Below are 24,659 nucleotides of genomic sequence, written 5' to 3'. Positions count from 1 at the left end.
ATAAATACTTTACTGCACCTCACAAACGAGCTTGGCTCGCACAGTACGGTAAGTTAAACACAAATGTGACGTTGGGAAGACAACAATATTGTCACCAGACACAACCTCCACACGGACGCCATCCAGCGAGAACAAGGCGGATTAGGTCACGTGACCTGGCGAAGACGCCGCTTACTCCACCATTCACAACACAACATAATGCCTTGGGCACAAAACAATGCATGTACTGATAATAATTAGACAACAATTGGTGATAGATTCCAATAAAACATATCGAAGTAAAAGTCGTTTTCCAGTTATTGACTTTAGTATAAGCATTAAACATGCAAATGTAGGCTAAAAAAAATCCCACCAAAAAACACCACCTTCACATGCCTGCCACCCTTCTGATCACACCATATTACCTCACGAAAACTTCTCAAATTTTATTTGAGATGAAAACTGGATCAATAAATGTTCCCATCTGCCAATGTGAATGCAGCCGAAGAACGAAGTGTGGACAATTTATAATGTATCTGACTTGGCTTGTAAATACATTGTATATGCCGCCGCAATGACAATTAAGGTGCCCATGTATTGTACAAAAGTAATAGTACGTTAACCATTTCTTGGCTCACATCAAAAGCTCTTCCTCGTGCTGTTACAACAAGCCTTCTTATATACCGAACTGAGCAAAACAATTACAAAATTTATCAAAGGTTTTGACTAACCTGACAGCTAAGATTAACTATTTGGATATTCATTGCATTCTAGCTGCTTAGTCATAAATAACAGAATGATATTTTCTCATTTTGGTAGCAAATACGAAATTAAGCTTTTGAATTGACCGACATATATAGTGTATGATTAAAATAGCAGTTAAAAAAATAAAAGAGGAGGCAAAATTTGCGTACTGGTACAAGCATTTGCCACCATATATTAACTAGAGCACTACTAATTCAACCATGTGTCCGCTACGCCAAGTGCAGCTAATGGGAATTCGGTACAGGCATGGGAGGTTAAAGTCGGGGGTGGGGGGAGGGGTAGTCATTCTGGCTCTTGTATAATACAGATCAAGCCAATAGGAACTATTTTAATTTAAACACACACACACACAAAAGAACACGCACGCAAACAGGCGTGATCAAGCATGAGCATGAACAACTTGAACGTGTACAACTTTATACAGGTATTTCTTCGTAAAATGAGTGCAATTTAAGCAACAAGCTTGAAATAGTACAAAATATAGCACAATGTTTTACATTCAGTCGACTAACTCATCCAAAACAACTGTTGTGACACTTCGCTTCGTGTAGTTTTGCAACGACTAGATGTAGAATCTAAGCGACAATAGACTGGATTCGTGGATGGGCTGTCCTCAAGACAATGTCCTCGTTATGTCAAAGAGATACCATTTTGCACCAACTTCAGAATTAACCTTGATAGAGTCCCGTTGTCCACAATCTCTTGGGAGCACACCAACGCACGTTTTAGGCCATCACGAAATGTATTTACTGAGCTATGGGTTTTGCAGCAAACCGTAATTGTCGGCCACTGTACACTAGTCACTATGATCAGTATCTCAGCAAGATTTACAGTGGATTTCTACTTAGCCACAGTAGCACCATTACAATAGAACTTTGTGAAAGAGGCTTCTGAAACTAAAACCCGGTAATTTAGCATGACATTCCGACTCATTCAACGCCAACATTAATATCTAAATTTCATGCATAATTTCACAAAACAATGGATCTTAAGACACTTCAATCAAACCTGGAAGTATACTGTGTGAAATTAATTGTGGACAATTTCGGTCTACACCCAAATACTTGGTTTCTGTTCGAATTGTTCTTATTTTAAGCAATTCAAGAAAAAACTGCAAGCATATTTTAAAAAAATTACAACAAACAGACACATAATGTTAGTGAAAGGGTCTAAAGAACAGTAAGACAGCTTTGGCTTCCAGCACTGATTGCGATATAGATTTAGGTTGATTAAGGGTGCACCTTATCACTTATGTAAAAGTTTTTAACCACTAAACCCTTCAAACTAGGACTCAATGTCATCTATTTCCTAGCTTCCAGCTGGAACGTTCTGAACACCAGCCATTATTTTGAATAGTCCAGCAATCACATGCCAAATATACCATGCTTTTCTACTCAAGCTCCTAATACTTGTGTTAAAAATTGCAGGTCTTAGTTTTATATCCAGGTTGACTAAGTCTGCCATTTGCATTAGCACACAAGGAAAAATTCCCTAGATTGTCATCACATTTGCGCCAATAGAACTAGCAGCGATTTGGCATCTTCCTTTAGGTGTAAAGTACAAAATATTCACCTTCATATAATGAATAATTAATTCCTAATATTACTCTTGGTTAATGATAAAGAATTTTACTATTAATTCATTTGTGATTGATGTGAAGAAGACCTTACCAATGAGAGTAAAAGAGAACAGCCCAGTGAAATGCATAGAAAAATTGGTGCCAATAAAGCAGCAATGTTTGGCAGTCCCTATGGCAACAAAAATATGCAAGAATGCAAGCAATTCCAGTTCAAACTCTAATGAGCACTGTTTTTGGGCATCCACAAAAGTAAAGAAAAGAACAGTTATTCATTTAATGCATTATATACCGACTTTTGACATGATGCAACATGATGTAAAAATACTTCACAGACTTTCTGTGTGTAAAAGTTGGCACCATAATCGTAATGTCCTCATTTCCATTCACATAGAACACTTATCAGTGACAAATTATTTACAGCTGAGATCTCAGGAAAAAAAATTCAGAACTTTGCTGAAAACAAATACAAGTATGTCATAAATTCTACTGATCTGACTGCAATGAATTCAAGTCCAAGAAGTCAGCTGCTTTAAAAGACATAAGAAATTCATTGTAAAAATGATTTTTGGATGTGTACTACAAGACACTCCATTATAGGAAAAGGTAGCTTGGAAAATGACAAGATAATATAAAAAGTGAAATAAATAGTTATATGTGGCCGTAAGGATTTTTATGACACGACAGCAGTATCTATGCATTTCTGCAGTTTCTTTACAGTTGGCGGATCTAAACAGCACAAGTCAAAGTCAAATGAGGCATCACTCAGCTTATACAGACCAGTTTCTTCAATAACATTTACAACTTGCTGGAGAAGTCTTCTGTCCTTGGTGGTCATAAGCTTCTTCTGTAAGTCGACCAGATCTATTAAATATTCTCCTCCATAGCCATTGGTGAACGGGTGGGAAAGGTCTCCATTCTCTAATACTTTTCCTTCTTTTCGTTCCTTACTTTCTTTCTGTTCCTTATTCTCTTTTTGACTCTTTCCAATCCTAGACTCACTTTCCTTACTGCTTCCTCTCACCTTATTCTCCTTGCTGGTCTTGTCTTTATCCTTGGCATCATGACGATCTTTTGAATCCTTCAATTTTGCCTCTTTCTCCTTGCCTTTGGCATCCTTTTCCTTGGACGAACGCTCTTTGCTGTTCTTGTCCTTCATGCACCTTTCTTTGGCATCTTTCTCTCTGGCTTCATGGTCGTTGCTATCTTTCTTCTCTCGCTGCTCACTGCGGTGTTTTTCTTTGCTCTCCTTCTCCTTCACCATGGTATCTCTGTTGTCTTTGCCGTCTTTTGATTTCTTGTCTGGTCTGACTGAGGACTTACTGTCAGGAAGTGGGGAGGCATGCTTGTCTTTGTTCCCGGGTTTTTTGGATTTGGATGAACTGGATGAGCTTGAGACTGATGAATTGGCTGAGGTTTTGGAAGAAGGGGATTTGTGCGAGGATGTGGAAAGTTTTGAGGAAGGTGACTTGTTTGAAGAAGCACTGTTGGATGATTTGGGCGTTGGTGACTTGTTGATAGAAATACTATTAGAGGACTTATTCTGAGACGGATTGGGGGATGGTTTTGATGGTGGGGAGATTGCGGGAGGCAACACAAAGTGATCCACTTCATCGTCATCGCTCAGCTCTGCCAGGACTGAATCCAGCCCGGACTTAGAGAACGATTTGGGGGCGGATGAGGCATTGGAGCTGGAGCTGCTAACGCTGGAGCTACTAGAGACACTGCTCACACTACTACAACTGTCCTCATCACTGATCACTGGAGCTACCACTTTTGTTGGGGCAACAAGTGGAGTTTCACGCTTCACTTTGACTTCAGCCACCACAGGCTCTTTCGATGGCTTACTTTTTGGTTTACTTTCAGTCTTTTCCCTTTTCTCAGGTTTCACACTACCAGAGCTTGGTTTGCTGTCTTTGTGTTTCTTTGCCTTGGAGCTATCTTGACTCAAACTCTCTTTTCTGTCCTTGCCATCCTGATCTGAGTGGGGTCGTTTCTTGGACTTGGAACTCTCTTTAGAACTTTTCTCTTTTGGGCTGTCCTTCAGGGATTCCTTTGACGAGTACTTCTCCTTGTAGTCCTTACCCTCTTTAGACTTGCTCTCTAAACTGGAGGATGTCCGCTTCATCTTCTTGCTGGGAACATCTGTTGATGATGGTGAAGTTTCTGGTGGCCGTTTCAACTGAGACTTTTCCTTGGAGGAGGATGATGGTGTTGATGCTGCAGACTTGGATGATGGGGAAGACTTCTCTTTAAGCGAGGATGACGGTGTAGAGGATAGAGCAGCTGAAGAAGAGGAGGAGGAGGATTTGTGCTCTTTTGAGGATGAAGAAGGTGTGGAGGAGGAATAGGTTCCTGTCGAGCCTGAAGAGCTTCCAGAGCTGACCCGGGACTTGGAGCTTTTCTCCTGAAAACATAACCCAAAGTCATGATTATACTGTACATTTGGAAAAAGTTCAAAAGTTTTAAAAATGCTCTCACATTTTAATTGCTAGGTCACAGATGTACAGCTCTAAACCTTGGCCTTGGACAGGGAATTTGTTAAATCCTTCACTTTCAATGCCTGTGGGGCTTGATGACAGATAAAACTATTGCTTGTTTATAGCCAGGTCCTCATACAATAAATAATACAGAAGATTATTGACATCTAGAAAATCTGACACTTTTATCTGATGTTGCATTTTATGCTAATCATTAGGCACTAAAACCAACTTACTGACAACTTATGATATATATTTGTTTCAGTAAATTTGTAATTATGTCATGAAGTCAAATATTTTGATCAGAAAAGTGGACTGAAAGTTAATGAATTAGTGACAAATGATATTTTGTGGGGATATGCTTTGCAAGTGTGATAAACAAGTTTACCAACTTTTACTCGAGTGAAATTACATAAACTGGCTCAAGAAATTTTCATGAGAAAGGGCTATGTGGAAAAGTAGGTATAAGGGTAAAAAGTGACCAGACTGTCAGGCAAAATGTCCATGTTGATACAGACGTTGTAACATTACAAAAAAAATGTCAGTCATGTGCTGAGGTTTTTACTTCTATCTGATTAGCCACAATTGAGCAGTTAAACACTTTTTTCACTCTTAATTTCATGTGATCACCACTAAACATCTTCGTAGGACATGATTAACGAATACGTAAACCTAGTGAAATAGACTATCTAGTCCATAACTGAACAGAGAAAATCAAAAGATTTGCTTCAGTACCCCATGTACATCTATCTCCCAAAATCCACAAGACAGTCTATCCTTATCCAAACAAATTATGTAACTATTAATACCTATCACCGTTTTTGTGTGAATCACAGATATCTCAGACAAAGGTGTCTCCAGGATCACCAAGCAATGTTTGACTTTAGTTAAAATTTCAAGTCAGCTTAAAATTGTTATTTCTTACGTGACATTGTCAAAAATATTGCTTGACAACATAAATTCTGGGTAAGATATTGTAAAACAAATAATAGAAAAGAAGATACCATATTTAATGATTGAAATTTTTTACTTAAGTCTAACATCGCTTCATGATCCCGCAGCCAGAACTATCATAGCAATATGCAGCCATTCCCCGGCCAAAAAAAACAAAAAAACTGTCAAAGTAATTATCACATCTGAGTGAGTACAAGTACATATATGAGGTGTCAGTTTAACTTCTGATACAACTCATGCCAATTAACATGTCTAGCACCATGTGATAGTGGACTGTATAATTACATGCATCAAGTTGACAGTTTGGAGTGCCATAACACTTCTCTCTCTATATATGTGATACAAAGGCATCAAGCATGTCCTTAGGGCACTGGCATGGGCGAATTGTTATTTTAATTGTCAAACTCTAATACTGGAAAACCATCTCTCTTGTAACTAATAATTGGACCTTCTGAGAGCAATTTTTCAGGTCACATGACATCTTTTCTCGGTGCAGTAATTTATTCAGTACTGAAGCATGTCCAATAGCATGTATATCAAATGTCCCTGAATACACTAGCTCCAATAAACCTCATCTAAGCAATATGAATAAGAAATTCTTGCATTCAACTGTCCTGTAAACAGGTTTTTGAATGTTTGTACTTGTTAAAAAAAAAACAAAAAAAATAAAACATGTACTTAATCACCTTGTCTTATTATTTTTCTGTTTATACAAATATTGTTACGTCATCCTAAAATTTTGACCAAGAATTTGCGCAAGTTTAGTTTCTTCTCAATTTAATCTGCCAAATTCGACAACCTTCTATAGACCTACATGAATTTTATGATATAACAAAGCTTTATTCTGACAAAACAAGGTGGTCTCTTACCTTGGAGGAAACATGCTTGTGTTTTTTGGCTGCCTCTGGTTTGAGTGGAGGAGGTACGCTAGCTGGTGGGCCAAAACGCTCCGTGAAGTTTGTTGTGGTTCCTATCTTCAGGTTTGTGGAAGAAGACCCAGCAGCCGCATGTTCTCCTGGTCCATTTACAGGCAGCTACAACAAACACAACATCAACTTTTCCATCAAAAACAAAAAAAGTTTTCCACAAATTTGGTGCCAAATTCACCAAAGCCAGTTTTGTAGTCAGTCAAGTCTGTCAAAAACTGCATTATCATGCTGAATTCGGAATCAGTCAAAATTATCAAAGGATACATTTGTCTTACCAACCACATTTTAAAGAGTTTGCCTAGGATCAAAAGTTAAGCTGTTAAGAAACTTTGTGGAATCTAAAATACAAATACATATATGTTGCTTGTCTGTTTTGAAAAGTTCACTGAGACAAGCAAATTGCAACATACCTTTTAATTTGAAAAAAAAATAGACTTGTGAAAAACTGTAAGGACAGACATGTATGACCTGGAAATTCAGTAACACTGACGGTGCATTCTTAAGTTCAACTCTTGCACGTATGCCAGTATGTACAACCCCTGAACTACAGCCCTACTACAGCTGGGAAATCACCAATGTGTCTGTGAACATGCAGTCACCACTGTACCTTACCATGATCTGAGGCTCCAAGTATCCAGCAGAGCATTTTGAACAGGACTTAAGAAAGGTACAGGTTTAGGGCTGAATAATGCAGGTAGCAAACGCAGAATAGATGTTAGGACAAAGGATCTGGGTAAGGGAGGGAGGGTGAGTTGGTGGGGTAGAGGATTGGAAAAACAAAGGAAAAGGGGTGTGCAGATTTAGGTAGCACAAGAAATGTTTGGTATAAAAGGTGAGGGGGTGGAAATAAAAGAACAGCATGGAGGGGTGGGTGTGTTGAGGGAGGGGGTGGGGATTGCCAAGTTATGTAACAGTTAGGGGTCTAATCTACTTTATGGAGAAATCTTGGCTTATGTTTTTCTTGTTTCAGTGTAGCCCTCTGTAAGTTTTATAGCAGAGTGCTCTGCCAGAGTATCAAGGTAACACACTTGGATTCACTCTAGTTACTACAGCCTACATGGCAACTTGGAGGGAAATCGCTCCAAGTCCACCGTGTAGAACATGTACCTAACAGGGATAAACATCAGGTGTACAGATATCTGTTCATCTTACAACAAAACTGTATAATTTAACTACATGGGTCATTATGCCGTTAATCCAATTTAATCTTTACCTACTCCACATGTATCATGTTCTTCCAGTTTTACAAATGTAAAATGTTGTTCAACCTATTGGATAAGAACTCCTTACAGGTAAAAATCCCTTACAGCAGATGTACATCCTGTGGAACCACTTGCCTTTGTATTTATTTATTAGATTGGTGTTTCATGCTGTACTGAAGAATCACTTTCACAAAGGCAGCCAGCATTACTGCGAGCAGAACAGTTGTCTCTGTACATGTACATGCCTGCCTTCTGTGTATAGTTCAATGCATGTTTTCCCCTGACTCAGTAAAACAGCTTCTCTGATCAGCAAATACAGGAGACCAGAATTTGGTTAAAGAACACAAATACACAGGAATGTTGTCTTGAGGGACCATTTTCTCATTAACCACTGCTAACCTGATGAAATAATGTAACATCAAAGGTACCAACTCTTTCCTCAGTGGAAGAACACAGAATAAACAACTAAATCACCTTGCATCAAAAGTACAGTATTCTTTGTTATGAAACTAATTTTAAGGTCAGCATGGAAGTCTCTCATGACCTGTGGATCAATTGAGACAGAGACAGTAGGCAGTTAGGGGGCTGTGTGTGTTTGGGGGTTGTTTGTGTGTTTTGAAGGGGGGGTGGTGCTAGCCTTATGGAGAGAAATAAGTGGGGAGATGCAGTGGGGTGGAGGGCAAGGCTGTAATTCATTAAAGAACTAACAGTTTGGGACTATGACATCAGCACTATATACGCACAACCGACAATTAGGTGCTGTATCATAAAAGTACAGTTTGAATTTGTTTGTTGCAAGATGTCAGCAAGATGACTTGGTTGTGAATGTCATATACTGATGATAATATTTGATTTTCCAATTCTCAATTACATATACAGGTACATAATCCTTTGTACTGTGACATTTGGTTTGACCAATCCACTGTATAATTTTCTTATGTCATGACCTCTAGGGCCAAATTAAGCCACAGGCATACATGTACATGCACGCTGCATAACCTACTAGGTTATCTCCCTTTGATCATGGTTTTCACTTGCAATGTACAACCATCTTTCACCCATTCCTATGTTCTCTATAAAAATTTTAAAACTAATCTCTTGACAATAGAGTTGGTAGAGCGTCCGCTTCGGGACCGGTAGATCCAGGATCAATCCTTGGTCGAGTCACACCTAAGGCTTTAAAAGAGGAAGTTGTAACTTCCTCGCTTGGCGTTCAGCATGAAGGGGATAGTGCAACGACTGGTTGACCGGTATCAGTATAATGGCTTGGGCGGGGCGGCTTACTCGCCTTCGGTAAGTCGTCTCAGTGATGCAGCACTAAATAAAAGAGCGGTGGAAATCCATCCTGCAACAAGGAGGCACATTACATGTGCATGCACCCTAATGATTCCTTCGTCGTCATATGACTGAAAAATTGTTGAGTACGACGTTAAACCCCAAGCACTCACTCACTCACTCACTCTTGACAATAGACAGGGGAACTTCACATTAAGTGTGCAGGGACACCAAAGTATGTTCATATTTAAGAGTGACATTATACTGACATCGGGCCAACCAGTCCTGCTTCCTTGCTCTAACCTCTCAGTGATAAGTGCCAAGTGAGGCAGCAGCAAGTCTTTGGTATGACCTGACCCCTGTTTGATCCTGAGGTCTCCCGATTCCCTAAGCCAGCATGAGCTGGACTTTAACTCACAAAGGCAGGTAAGACAGGTTGATATAGAATAGTTATGACCAGCATCGCGGCTTCAAATTTCAATGTAGAGCTGACACTGTTCCATGAATTATAGATGTTCTTCTCCAAGGCCACACCTATTAACATTTTTGTTTTACGAAAGAATGGATCTTTTTATCAGAGAAGTTATAAAAATCAAACTGAAAAAGTGAGGACTGCCTCAGCAATTGGTCCTATTAAACACATATTTACTTGAATGGAAAGCCTTGAAAAACACGAAAATCATCTAAAAACATTAAGATCGGACAAAATAAAAAAGTGGACTTTCTATTTTATTTTTATTTCATTTCGGATTTGTGTCAGCTCGCCCACGGAAAACTGAAGAAAAGTGATGTCAGCTAATGCTGGCCAGTAAGAAGGATTATAGGGCAGGAGAGACTCTTGGCACAATGACATTTGCCGTGTCCCCAAAGCACATGGGTAAGGACAGAAACCTAACCTCCTGAGTCTGTCCGGACCACACAATGTTTTTCCCCAGTCACATGGCATCTGATTCCGAAGACCAGCTGGGGAACTCAATTACATGACAGCCAGCCCAGCTGTACCACCCAAATAGGTGACATGAACGGGTTAATCTGTCTGCTCACTCAGACCCAGGTGTCAGCATGGCTATCAACATTTCATACCGCTTAAAACAGTCTGATTAGCGTTTTGATGCCCGATTGGCCCCTGTCTCAGCTATATCATGGCAGGCAGGTTTATAATACACCAGTAATTAATCTTACCGATCATTTTTTCTGCTTAAAATGCTACCTGTTAGACCTCAAGAGTCATGACAGCAGCAAGCTTTCCATTGCATACATGGGTCGCCTTATGTACTTGTACTTATGCAGGAGCCCAAAATGTCACCAAAACATCACTGGCGAGAAAGAGACAGGGCAATGACATTCAGACACTGATTATATACAGCATACCCTAATTTCTCACTCTTTTCCTCACATGAAAGAGCAACTTACTTGATTTTAGAGACAAAAGTGCACTGGTTGGATTAGCCAATTTCAGGACTTCTAAAAAAGTGTAACTATGTCTACATCCCAAATTACCATGAGAATATGCCTGAATAAACATAGGAACACACAAAAAGGTTGAAGAATTACAGTATACACATATGTAAGTATTGTATTTCACTTGAATTGTGCCACGAGACAAGCTGATAGGCAAGCCACATGGTCTGTCAGCCAAAGTTTGACACTGTCAATTTCTGCGGTCCTTTCACTATGCACTGGACCCGAGAATAATACACTTATGTTTTGCTTTATGTCTCAGTTCTTGTGAATTTTGCTTTTTATTTTATGATGCAGCTGTGACATATGTTGTAGCAGATTTCTATGTCCGTCGCTCTGCAGGTGCGTCAGTTGTTCAGTCAAATGTTTGTCATCCCATCTCTCAACACGGGCCTACTAGTTCTTTATCCCCTCGCTGAGTTCACCATCTGATTTTCATCAACCTCTGCAGATGACACATAAAGTCTAGTCTAACCTTTCCATACCTGTAAGCTGGCTTGATGTGAAAAGCACCTGTCTGTGACAGTAAAGCTGGAGGGCTAGCCTTAACACTGATTACAGAACATGTGTACCTGTACAGTACAGTTACTTCACAACCACTGCCCACGTTAAGATTCTCTGCTGAGGGTTGACATACACCAGGAGGAGCAGATGGTCCCCTGGGATCGGGGGCGTTCAAAACTGTGTTAAATGTAAATGTTAAGCCAGGCTTAAATCTCCACTGCAACAGCTGGGCCCTGAGGATGTGAATATGGCTTGCAAATGATCAGTGAACGGTTGGAAGAATGACGACAGAGGAAAAGTTTAAGGGTCTATACAAAATGGTGAGCCTGAGTGAAGCATGTACTTCTTCTAATAACAGATCTGTGGGATTGCGTCAGACAGACAGCAATGTACCACAGAGATAGTCGTGTCTCAAAATTGATAGATTCACATTGGCTTTCAGCACTATGCATGCTGTATTTCACTCACGCAAACAGCTTTCAGTTCCATCAATGGAAGCACTGGAGTAAGACACCTACATGTATCTGTGGAAGGTGATGTGTGTCACCTGAAAGACACCTACATGTTTCTGTGGAAGGTGATGTGTGTCACCTGAAAGACACCTACATGTATCTGTGGAAGGTGACGTATGTCACCTGAAAGACACCTACATGTTTCTGTGGAAGGTGATGTGTGTCACCTAAAAGACACCTACATGTTTCTGTGGAAGGTGATGTGTGTCACCTGAAAGACACCTACGTGTATCTGTGGAAGGTGATGTGTTTCACCTGAAGGACACCTACATATATCTTTAGAAGGTGATGTATTTCCCCTGAAAGACACCTACATGTATCTTTGCAAGGTGATGTATTTCACCTGAAGTTTAGCATTTTTCAAGCTACACATATTGCTTAACTCTGACTGATTCATTCACTTTTATTATAGCACCACTTCAGAGTGCTTTGAGATGACTGATGGATTTCTCATCAGAAAAACTTGTGTCATCTAAATGCATTTACGTTCCTGCCAACTCTATACTATTGGATCAACACCTTGCATGTTTCAAAGACAGACAGACCAACATTTTAACAGTGCTGCCACATGACCCCAACCCCCTTAATACAAACAGAATGGGGGATAAGAATCTGGAATGCACATGTTGGGAGTTGTGGGTCCTGACAATATTGTTGAGTTAGAACTCTGTTCATTATAAGTAAAAATGTCCTTCTGTATCATGTGACCTGTCAAAACAGCCACGTGAGTATTTCTGACCACAGTTATTAAAATGTAGGTGTCTTAAAATACTTTCATAAATAGTAATTTAGAGTAGATGAAAGATGAAGAAAATTTAGTTTATCTTTTTTGAACTTGAGAAGTTCATCTGTGCCTCCAGACCATAGCAGGTGACCCGCAAATTAATGTCAACAGAAGAACACATGATACAGCAGCAGGAGTGATTTTAGCTTTAATGACAAAAGAGGTTGAGCTCTAAAAGTCTCCTATTACAAGCTCTTCCAAAAGTGGCACTGGCCTTAGGACAATGTTCTATGGTACAGGTTTCCAGTTAAAACCTTTTCAACTGCCACTGCAACCAATATTTTGAAATATTCTGAGAGAACTATGGGGTGCAGAGAAATAATCTGAGCAGTTTTACGAAGCTTGCCTCTTCAGTGACACAAACAAATCATTTTTAGCCCCATTTTCCTAATAATTTTACATATAAATTCCATTGAAAAAAGTGCTTTAGTATTTGAAAAGGTTGAAGATTTACAGTCTGTAGATAATCACATTGTGTATCAGAGAAACCAGACACCATCATGGCTAACAGGACAAAGTGTGTCGTGACAAATTACCATGACAAACATGTACCTGGATCCAGGTGGTCAAACTCTTGTTCATCTTTAGGTGACTGTATTTTTGATCAGGTATAACCTGCAGTCAACAGGATCAGTGGTGACAGCTGACAATGTGATACTCTGTCTCATATATCAAGCCAGATGTCCAGTGAGGCTATCATGACCGGCTTAACCCACCCTATTTGATAATCAGTCTTGTTATGGATGTAACCATGGTCAGGCAAATGGCAGTCATATGACTACCTGCAGAATTCCAGTCCCAGTAACTGTAAAACCATAAACCATATGTGTGCGGAAAATTGAAAGAAAAAAATACGGAGTGTTGCAGACACACAGTGAAAATCAGAGAAATGTTAACACCTGAGTGGGTCAGGGGAGGCTCCCACCCATACTGAGACAGGTAGTTAGCTTCAGATCAGTGGGCAGAATGAGGATTTTTGACTTGGACGGAATAAAAAAAAATTTTTTTTACCTGCCAACCTGCCCTGTTTTTTTCACCTTTTTTCAACTTTTGTTCTTAATCACAAATCACAAAACAGCAAACTGCAAGATAAAAAGCCATAGACTTACCCCTCCAGCCTTGAGCAATTTTCTGCGAAAGTCTTCCGTAGGGTTTTGAAAGGTGAGCTTTTCACAACGGATGTGATTCACAGGTGGATCCTCCAGGTGTAAGAAGAGGTCGTAGTTGAAGTGGATTTTCTTTGGTTCCTCTTTGTTCCTGAAGTGGATCTCTAGAGGCAGTATGAAGCCAGCCCAACCTGATTCTGACACTTCATATGGCGGCTCCTTCAAAGCTGAAAGTGAAAGCAGAAATATTAACACCTTACACAAATGTTTCAGGAGAAGCAAATGAGAAAAATACTGTTGGGTTCTATTCTTCTTGTATGTCAGGCTTCAGCAAGTAGGCACAAAATAAAACATAACTAAGACCCCAATGCATTTATATTAACCACTGATTTGTTTAGCATCTCTTCTACATTATTTTGGGTATAGCCTCTTTGTAGCAGGTTGATCCCAATGCGGATATACCCTATCTAATGACGACAGATTTCGTCCATCACTAACTTGCCCATTTTTCCTGATCCCGAGAGTTCTACTGATTATTAGAAATGTGTTTTGAGGGTTGCTTGGAACATGGGATGATATTCTACTGGAAATTGTAAGTTTTATGACCAAAAATAATATGATGTGACGTTTAATTGCCTCTAAAAATGTACTTTTGTGGGTGAAAATTTAGGTCATTTAGGGTATTCTTTTTCATAGTGCTGCCTCACTGAATGGCCATGCCAAAGTGAAGACATCAGATTGGGTCACAGTCATGACATTATACTAGATGAGTACATAGGTGAGAGCATCCTTGGTCACTGTGCTGCACTAGCACACTTAACAACTAGGCCACGGAGGCCCCACTGTGTGTATGAAGTATATGTACTGTCACTGCCCATTTTTAGATTTGGGGTGCAGATTGGGCAGAGAATTTAGCCTGGCTCTAACAGTTGTGACAAACAAATAAAAAAGTTGTAACATCCTGACCAGCAGCCAGGTAATGTAACTACCAAACAACTGAACAACCAATGTTCAGTTTAGAGTTTAGAACTGTGTACAGATATATTATTCATTTAGGATTCCCAAAAAAAACAAAAAAAAAAAACAAAAAAAAAAAAACAGGATACCTTGGGTGTATCAGGGCAACAACTGCTGATTGAATGTGTTCTGTAAATCATCTATAATTTTAATTCAAAGATATTATTTTGCATTAGGAAATTTCAATGGTGCTAGAATCCTAGGTTCTTTTGTAGTTTTGTAGACGTGAAGTGTATGAATCAGACATACATGTATATCTGTCTGCCCCATCATTCCACTATACATACAGCACAGCTGACCCCTGTAGAAACTGGACACCTTTCACAAGTGTGGCATTAGCTATTGGCCTTTATCAAAGCCTTGGCCTCAGTGTGACAAATCTATGGTAAATCGCCCAGCAAAAAGCAAAGAGGTTCGTGGGCAAGAGGGGGACCTGAATCTGAGATGAGGCATTATAGCCTAGACATTTTTAAGGACACCTCGCCTCTTGGCAATCCGCCCGATGCTCTCGCTATTGATTTTCTTGGAATGTCAGGCTTCTGTGGCACACGGAGGCTCCATAAAGCTGTAATAGCAGCCAGCCAGCCAGGGTGGGACGTGCAGGCCGAGACCAGCCAGGGCATCAATCAAGACATTTTAACAGCTTCCTTAACAAAGCCATGCTGTAATACTAACAACCCTACCCAGTACAAACTGATCAAGGCTGAAGCCAATCTCCACATCTTTAATCATATTGCTCCATCACTATATCAATGAACAAATGCATACATATACATGCCTGAAATAATGTTCAAAAATGCAATAATGTACATATCTATCCTTAGATTGATTTATTTATTTACCTGACTGGAGTTTTGCGCCATACTCAAGAGTATTGTCTATAGTGTGATAACTGATCTACGAACATCATTATTCCAGCTGTCCCAGTCATAAGCACAAGTGAAGAACGCTAAGGAATTTAAGTATGTACAGTGTACCAGGGAAATGTAGCATGCATTGCATGGTTTGTCTCCAGGAAGAATGTGACGGCATTCCTGTGGGATGATAATGGCAATGTTGACCATAGGGATATGTCAAACAAAATTTGTATGAACAGAACTTTTTTTTTTTTTACCATAACCATAAATGCAAGTGTACGTGTACTAGTATATTAATATTTTTTATACAAATTCTGATTTACATTTACAATCAACCAAAGAAACAGTAAGGTTTAAAGAAAGAGTTACACATAATTATAGCTTACTAAACATTAACAGTGCATGTATGTATGCTTAAGGTTTAACCTCGTACTTTACAATTTCTCAGCAATGAAGATGAGGAGTCATGAGGTGTGTGTACATGTAATGTGTCCTTTTTTTGGCAGGGCATTCTGCCAAAGTGCTTCTGCTACCGAAGTATCATGTTGAAGACACCAGACATGACACCCCGCCCATTCACAATACGCTAACACCCGGTCAACCAGTCATGTTTCCTCGCTTTAACCTCTCGGTGCCGAACACCAAGTAACTATGACCAAATCTGGGTTTGATCCCAGGGTCTACCGACATTGACGTAGACGCTCTAACCATCAGCGCAATGAAATGGTGAACAGTGCATGTAAATGTAGCTCTGGCATAGTTGTACAAATGTACCTGTAATGTAATTAATCTTGATAAAATATGCATCACCTAAAGTACAAGTAATGAAAACTAATAAACAGATTATATCTATGACGTCACATTACCAGGAAATACATTTTTATTAATGAGGTACTTTAGGGTTAAGACATGCATGTCCAAAAGGCAAAGGTAAATGTTCAGGATTGAGATAGTCAGAACTGCTGTCTTAAACTGTAGCAAAAATCCATTGAATTAAAGCCACTGTTGTTAATTCGGGATTATAATACAGAAACAAAAGTTTTCTGCCGTTTCCAATTTTGCCATGCAAGAACACTTGACGTCACCCATCAATGATGTATAGCAACAAATGTTGTCATACTTCCAAGGCGCATGACGTCATTCGAGCGTAACTGCCTTAGGCGACTTCATATCAGCCTGATTCATTGTCATGTAAAGAATATTATCACTTCACATCAGGAACATTTTACAGAAATTACCGAGGATTTTGTTTTTCAGGACTCTCACCTATTGGGGCTAAATAACGTTATTCAGTATAAATATTTTTGAACCGTGGTGCTAGCTATATTCCATAGAGTATCCTTACTATTAGTTTAATATTTCAACCTGACCTCTTTAGGACTGAAGTAGCATTTTGAATATTCTTAAGAGTTTAAAATTTCACCCATGAATAAACTGTAAAAAAAATCTTTCGAGACTTGTTTGGAAGGTAGTATGATATCCTTTTGAAAAAATAAAACTTCTATAAAACTAAAAGTAATATTAAATGACCTTTAATTCTTTCCAAAAATGCACTTTATCATGCAAAGTTTCATGTCTAAAAAAATCTCTGTTAAATTAACGACTTAAGAGCAAAGTTCCAAAACAGGATGTTGTGACGGATCATCTGCATCTCTACGGTGAGATTTAGATCCACATCCTTGTATCAAAATAGACAATAAGATGTAAAGTATAAACTTTGTTGTACATGTAAACACAAACATTAGAAAATTTGTTGTAAGATTTAGTAAAAATCTACTAAAATTAGTATTTTATATTCCAAATTCAAAAGGTTGTTAGACTAATTATTTATTTATTTGATTGGTGTTTTACACCGTACTCAAGAATACTTTACTTATACGATGGCGGCCAGAAATTAGCCAAAATTTAACGCATGTACAAGCCAGATATGCGAAAAGGTTGAGGAATTAGGGTACCCTTAGTATTTATCTGCATAGATGTACATATCAACACAGTACACTGTACAACATTACAATTTACTTACTGATGTCACTTATTATCAACATTCAACACAAGAGTGTTTGTTTTCATCAATCAGCTTGGACTTTTTCAGCTAGTCCTCCTGTCTGTCTGTTGATAAGGCAATTTTTGGGATATCCTATCTTATTAAAGGGACCTCCAGTCTTTTAACATAGGCCATTCACTTTCCATGGGCCTGATTGAACACAAGATGACACAAATCCTACACATGATGGTGTCATTGATATTGTAAATTTTCGCTTGTTTTCTGCAAATATATATATGTATCTTTTTTCTTAAAGGGTAAGCTGTAATTTGAGCACCTCTCATAAAGGGTATAAAAATGTTCTGTACCTCCATGAATATTTATCTGGGACGAAACTGACAGAGCCATTACAGGTCAGTTACCTTCCTGTCTATACATCTGCCCATACACAGATAACAGAAAGTGAAACTAGTCTGATGAATTAGACTCTCAATACCGGGTAGAGCAACAGACAAATAAATCCTCTTATTCACTGAGAAAGCCCGCCAGACTTTGGAGAAAGATATGTGTACTTGAAAAGCCATAGAATACGACACTTCCAGGAATCCAGAGAAAATAGACTTCCTGAAAAGGATCAATATGGCAAGGAAATGATGGCACGTCTCATCTCAAGGGCAGCCAATGCTCTCGGTTAAAGACTCTCGTAGAGGAATATGAGCCTGACAAGAGGTTATGGTTGAAGACTCGGCAACAAATCACTGACGTCTCACAAGAATTTTCCTAGCTAATGTCACATGTCATGTACCAGTATCCTGAAAGCCATGCTTGTCCAGGTCAATGATCGTGATCATACTGGATGCTCTTCTTCAAAGGTACAAAGGCAGCCATGTACACTGTCATTGAGGACAGGCATCTATTGCACCAGAGCTTACGGTACATTCAGTATTACAATGTATTAGGACCTTCCCATAAGAAAACTCCTCAACTATCCACCGGGTACTAATATGGTACGGTGAGCCGAATTCTGCAGGATGTAACGATACCTACAGAAAAACATCTGCATGCCAATTTGTCCTTCTAGCTGCTACGGACATTTTTATCATAACTACAAGTATATGATTTTAATATAGCACTGATGATCACTAAAAAAATTTCTTGCCCAGAAGCTTTTCAATGAGTAGTATTGGCTCTTCGCAAAGTCCATGGGGCATATTTATTTATCTGACTGGTGTTTTAAACTGTATTCAAGAATAACTTGCTTATATGATAGCGGCCAGCATTGTAGTGGGAGGAAACTGGGTAGAGTCCGGGGAAAGTCCCATGGCCATCTGCAGGTTCCTGACGGACCTTTCGATGTATAGCCAGCAAGAGCTGGACTCACAACAAGCACATTGCTGCGCTGGCGTCCAAATCGCCTTGGCCATACAGACCCCCTCCATGAGATATACTGCATTTACATATACTCACATGTACATCTATATCCCCAGTGGAACAGTTTTAAATCTTTTCAAAAGTAGCCAAAGCTGAAAGCAGGGGATTCAAAAGCCTTTACTTAAATATAGTGCACAGATCAGAATGGTGTGCACATGCTCTAACTTAGGCGATTACATATCACTGGATAATACCAATGATATTCCAGATGTTCCAGACTTCCCTGTAAAACAATCATGAAATGTGTTGCATAGCGACATCATGAAATATGTATAAATACTATAATCACTGCTTGATGGGTTCCCAGGCAAGAAAGAAAGTCAGCGTGACCCAGATTTCCTGGGATTCTGACCTCGACTCATCGGTGCAAATGTACACATGTATGTAATTTAGTGCTGGTTTTTTGCTGTCAACCAAGTCGATTTCTCATCAATTGGTGAGAAGAGGTAACCTGTCTTCAGGCTGTGGTATCGAATGACCTGCTCCTTAGGACATCCATTAGTGGATCAGATAGCACCAGCAAAGCACTCCATCATGCCTGCTTAGCAATCTGGCTACTATTACACGGACTGACATTAGAACTGGGTATGGCACCCATTACTTCAAATGTCTGCAGTTTACAGTGACACAACCACTCAAAGCCCTCTGTACTCCGACTTCAGTCACTCCCTGATTATCAGTACACAATGTAACACTAAAAAAAAAACCAGCTACTTTGCAGTGCAATACCCAGAAACCATAGCCCTGTGATCTTATTGGTAGCCACTATCAATATATAATGAGGCATGGGCAACAGATCAACTACACCTTTCTACCAGCAGGAACCCAGGGGCATTCGCAAACGTGTACATTTTCCTACTGAAAATGGAAAGATCTGTAACTGTGAAGAGCTCAATTTATTCTACTTATTTTTTCATTAGTGTTTTACACAGTACTCCAGAGCATTTCACTTTAGTACAAAGGCGGCCAGCATTGTGGTGGGAGGAAACCAGACAGAGCCCGGGGTGAAACCCAAGTCTGGCATGACCATCCACATTGGTGCCATTTAACATAACATTTCATGAATCATGGTAATGATAATCTGTGATGTGGAAATGTTTGACCAATAAGCAATGACCATGCTCACCTCACATCCACCTGTCACACATAAAATCATACAATGATGACTCACATGCTTAAGCAATAAAAAAAAAGGGTTTGTTCACAAGACACATTCCAGCCACAGTACACAGATCAGTACAAACATAAAACCCAGAAACTGAGCATATCACTGAGTCATTACTAAGACTACACTTTCCTAACATATGTGTAACAAGCTCTGTTTGAACAGCCCATTTTTCTGTAAGCACACATATACACAGCTTTCAGCTTTATACTTCCACACCTGTCTATACCATTAGACAATATATTGTGACATTGTCGAAAGTATACTAAAAGCATTGCAGACATCTGTAAAATTTCAAAACTTCACTCCACTGTTACCAATTAAAGAAAATGATTTTCTCAGATGAAATGAAAAGATCAGGGTCAATGATTTTTTTTATTTGATGGGTATTTGTTGTTTAACACTATACTCAAGAGTGGCTGGTAAAAACCACTAACCTTTGGCAAGTCACGGCCACTGATGAGCTTTCTCATGCCCATGTCCATCAGACCATTTATCACCAAGACCCACAAGCAGTAAGAGTGGCCAAGGCCAATGAAAAATTACTGGTAGGTTTAACTTCACTAACAGATTAACTTCACTAACTAGTAGATTAACAGATTTTTTGTTTCCTTGCTTTGTGTTTTACCTGTAAGCAGTGCCTAAGAGTCATTTTAGTTCAAGAAATCATTTGGGCTCCAAAACTGTTTAGGTGCCCACGCTAATCAAGCTGTATTAAAATTAACAAAATAAATTAAACAAAAAAATGATGGTTTACCAATAAAAAAGTGAAGTTTTCATACACAGATTTTAAAACATTTTTAGCTGCATTTTATCAAATTTCTTTATGCTTGGTCAACTTTAAAGTTTGGGGCTAGACCCTTCAATTTCTTCAAGATTATAAGATATGGCCCATGTTAATTTCTTACAACACTAATTTGAGAGGATACTATCCTGGTAGGTGTATGCTTGGATCCATAGAGGGCCAATCCTAATGGTATCACACTTCATGCTTAACAATGGTACCAAGTCGAAAACAGGACACCTATCGACAACATCCCATCTAATGAAAATATACTATCACCAACCAGTACTTCATCTTTACCCTTTAATATGCAGAAATCAGAACCAAATTTGACATGTCAGATATAACCCAATAAGGATTTTTACTCAGATCTCCTGCTTACAATGTAAGAAGCCAACCATCTGCCCATTGTACTGAGGTCTATCTCTCTCTAAAAGTTATTTATGTGACGAAAACATTCTCCCAAATTCTTGTGATGACTGAACCACTTACTGATTTCCTGGTTATTTAGACCATATTTGAGACTTTCACTTATTTATCTATTTGATTGGTGTTTTACCCCATACTCAAGGACACATGTATGTCACTTCTACAATGGCGACTGCCATTATGGTGGGAGGAAAATGGGCACAGCATGTGGGAAACCCAGGACCATCTATAGGTTGCTTTCAGATCTTCCCACGTACAGCCGGAGCGGAAGTCAGCATGAGCTGGGCTTGAACTCACAGCTACCGTACTGGTGAGAGGCTCCTGCGTCATTGTGCCGCACTCGTGCATTAACCACCTCGCCTGCTTTTCACTTATAAGATCAGTGGCTTATTATGTTGAGGAAAACAAATCCATCAGAGTAAACCACCAGCCTGTGGCAAATAACTGACAAGCTTTCTCCCATATGATGAACAGATTTTCATCTGTACACAGTATTTTGTTCTAATCATGTCTACTTCATCTCCATTTTATACTTTTCCACATGTACTATCTCAGGTATGCAGGGAAAAGAAAAAAGGAAATCCAGGTGTACTAGTGCAAATCCAGGTGTACTTGCGCACCTGTTTTTGCTAGTTCTATAAATAATCAGTCATGCAGTGCTTACTTCGCTTCGGTTTAGGGAAGCTGTCATGCAGGTGAAACACTACCCGGTCCACAAAGTGCTGGATGTTACTGCCTTCTGGTCCACGAACGAACACCACCCAGTCATGTGTAAACCCCTCTTGTGTCTTCTTCTTCCGCAGGGTAGCACGGTGCCCTAGTTCAATTTTCACCTGAACACAGGGATTCTGTAACAAAAGCCATTAAATCACATACACTGACAGATCTACATACCACATTATTGTTCACGTTCAATTTCCTGAACTGTGAAGTCTTTTCGAATTAAACTACTGGAGTGGAAGACTTAACAACAAAGTTTAAGTTGTAGTGATACTGTCAATGTAGTTCAACTATCACAATACGTATGCCTTCATTACTGTAAACATTCACTCTTCGACATCTATGAAAGTTTTTGGTGGAAGAGTTATTGCCCTTGACTATCAAAGCTTAACATAATATAAATATATATTTATTGACCCCTGTGTCTAACTATGTGGTACTCGCAGTATCATTTAGGTAGATACCTCTACCTTCCCACGTACGGCCAGAGAGGAAGTCAACATGAGCTGGGCTTGAACTCACAGCGATCGCATTGGAAGGCTTCTGGATCATTGTGCTGTGCTAGTGTGCTAACCCCCTTGGCCTCGGAGGCCCCCCCATCACTGCCATTTATGATGCTACCAAAACAACGTATCCATCTCTACATGTAATTCAGCTGATAGTGTATTAACTCCATCCCCCTGTGCAAGCAGATCCACCTTGCCTGTGTGACTGATGCATTGCAAAGTCAAACGAATGAACCAGAAGTCTTCCTGTTATATTTTTGGTATACATGTAACAGGACTTGTTGTGTTTTAACTAGGAAGTGATGACAAAATAGTGTGTTCAGAATTTCTGTTCTGACCAATTCATGCAAGTGGTAAAACACTGTCAAATTTATTTATTTATTTGTTTCTTTGGTGTTCAACACTTTGTTTGAGATTGATCAGATTTTAGGTTTGACCAAGTTTTGTTCAGCCACATTGGCCCCAAACCAATATCAGAGCGGCTCCATTTGAAAACCTCAATGTCACGGTGTATGAGACAAACATTACTCATTAAATATGTCTCAGCGGCATTAAGTCAGCACACACTTATGCTCATCTTTTCGCCTTCCTATTTTTCACGAGGCACAACACAATGTCAATCGGTAATTTCCTACACTGCATGGGCCCAAGATTCCTTGATGATGCTCAATTCGAAAGGCTGTACAGACAGTCTCAACATATTTGACATGGGCACGCAACTGCATCAGGTTTTCAAATGGAGGGCGTTCTGATGTTGGTTTGGGTCTATCCTTGACCAAACCAAATTTTAGCCAAACCTAAAATCTCGGACTATTCAACACTGTACTAAAACAAAATGACCCAGTCAAACCAAGCAGTTCATAAAATACTGAATCGTTTGTATATATCTATACAAGCATATGTTGATTAATCACCAATTTCAGACATATTTAAAGCCCTTTAGAAAGCCTTGGGGAAGAACATGCAATTTCTTGATAAATTGAACAAGCATACTTTGTTAAATAAAGATGTTTTTTTTAAAGGACAAGGAAACAAAAAGACATGTCTACAACATATAATCTACTTCATAACAACTTTTTCAAGGGTTCACAGAAGTCCATCAACTGAACAAAAACTTCAATTATTGGATATACCTATTCAATTTGAGGTTGTTTTTTGAAAGAAATATTCAAAATTTTGCATTAAAAAATACTCAATTTCAACATATCCAATGTTCCGCGAAGCAACCTGTTCGTATTACGAGTTATTTCCCTTTTACAGAAATCTTTACGACCGTCTGCACTGAGGAGATTTAAGAAGGCAATTTATGAAGCAGAAGGGAGTATGAAATCAAACATGACACATAGTAAACTTTTTTGGTCTTTGCCCAAATCGGTCGTTGCCAATAATTTCACATATTTCGGCTTCCAATCGTTCAGTTTTTTGACATTAACACAGTCTGACTGGTTAACCATCTGCTCCCCATGAGGTCAGGTGGCGGTAATATCTTTGGCTCCTTTCAAGGCAAGCAGGCAGTTTGCCTTAGGTTTCGCTTATAGGAGTCTGAAGTTTGATTAATGGATATAACAGCAGCGAAATTAAAACCTTCTTTGCCAAATCTGAACATTAACTATCAATTTGCTATAAAAGTGACTTTTAGTGCAGACTGAACATGGATATGTGTGTCAGACAGGACTTCAGGCCGTTGGGATCCTGTGGTATTTGTGGAAAAAAGTCACAATTCATTGATACATAAAGTAGCAGTGTATTATAACTCTCTTCAATCCATGTATGTAATGACTAATGTGACGACAAAATCGCCCTATGGAAACTTTCAATTTCGCAATTCCGGTCAAAAAATTACCTGATTATCAAATATAAGAAATAAAAGGTTTGAGTGTAAATGATAATTTCATTTTTTTCCCGGGCAGCAGAGTAATATGTCAACACAGCTGCTGTATGTCTAAGAGTAAGAGCGCGCCGGACGCGTGTCTGTCATAACAGTCTGTTAGTTCACCGAGCTCGCTGAGAGAACGACAGAGTTGATTGAAGGGAGGAAATACCGTGGCGCACTGTCAGCATTCCTTATCATACCGGGCCCCAAATCAAAGATGAACATGCCGTCAGATACATACCTGTGCAGACATTGGTAACGGTGACACCAGTCCAGAGGTAACGTCCCTCCTTGAACAATTGGAGAGATAAAGAAGGGGAAATTTCACCCAAACTGACGGTATCCCTCATTCGCCAGACTTTCAAC

General features: G+C 39.3%; 1 protein-coding gene across 1 annotated transcript; it reads right to left on the bottom strand.

Annotated features, from left to right (window-relative positions):
• Positions 1 to 24,659, bottom strand: LOC135472646 (protein AF-9-like). The gene is made up of 5 exons (XM_064752251.1): positions 24,535 to 24,659; positions 21,859 to 22,042; positions 13,531 to 13,754; positions 6,624 to 6,788; positions 1 to 4,727 (listed from the first exon to the last, which is right to left on the bottom strand). The coding sequence occupies exons 1-5, from the start codon at positions 24,544 to 24,546 to the stop codon at positions 2,994 to 2,996; spliced, it is 2,319 nt and encodes a 772-aa protein (XP_064608321.1). The 5' UTR covers positions 24,547 to 24,659; the 3' UTR covers positions 1 to 2,993.

This window comes from Liolophura sinensis, chromosome 8 (assembly GCF_032854445.1).
Source record: "Liolophura sinensis isolate JHLJ2023 chromosome 8, CUHK_Ljap_v2, whole genome shotgun sequence".
Lineage (NCBI taxonomy): Eukaryota > Metazoa > Mollusca > Polyplacophora > Chitonida > Chitonidae > Liolophura > Liolophura sinensis.
The sequence above is the reverse complement of the archived record's forward strand: the minus strand, read 5'-3'. Positions and strand labels throughout refer to the sequence as shown.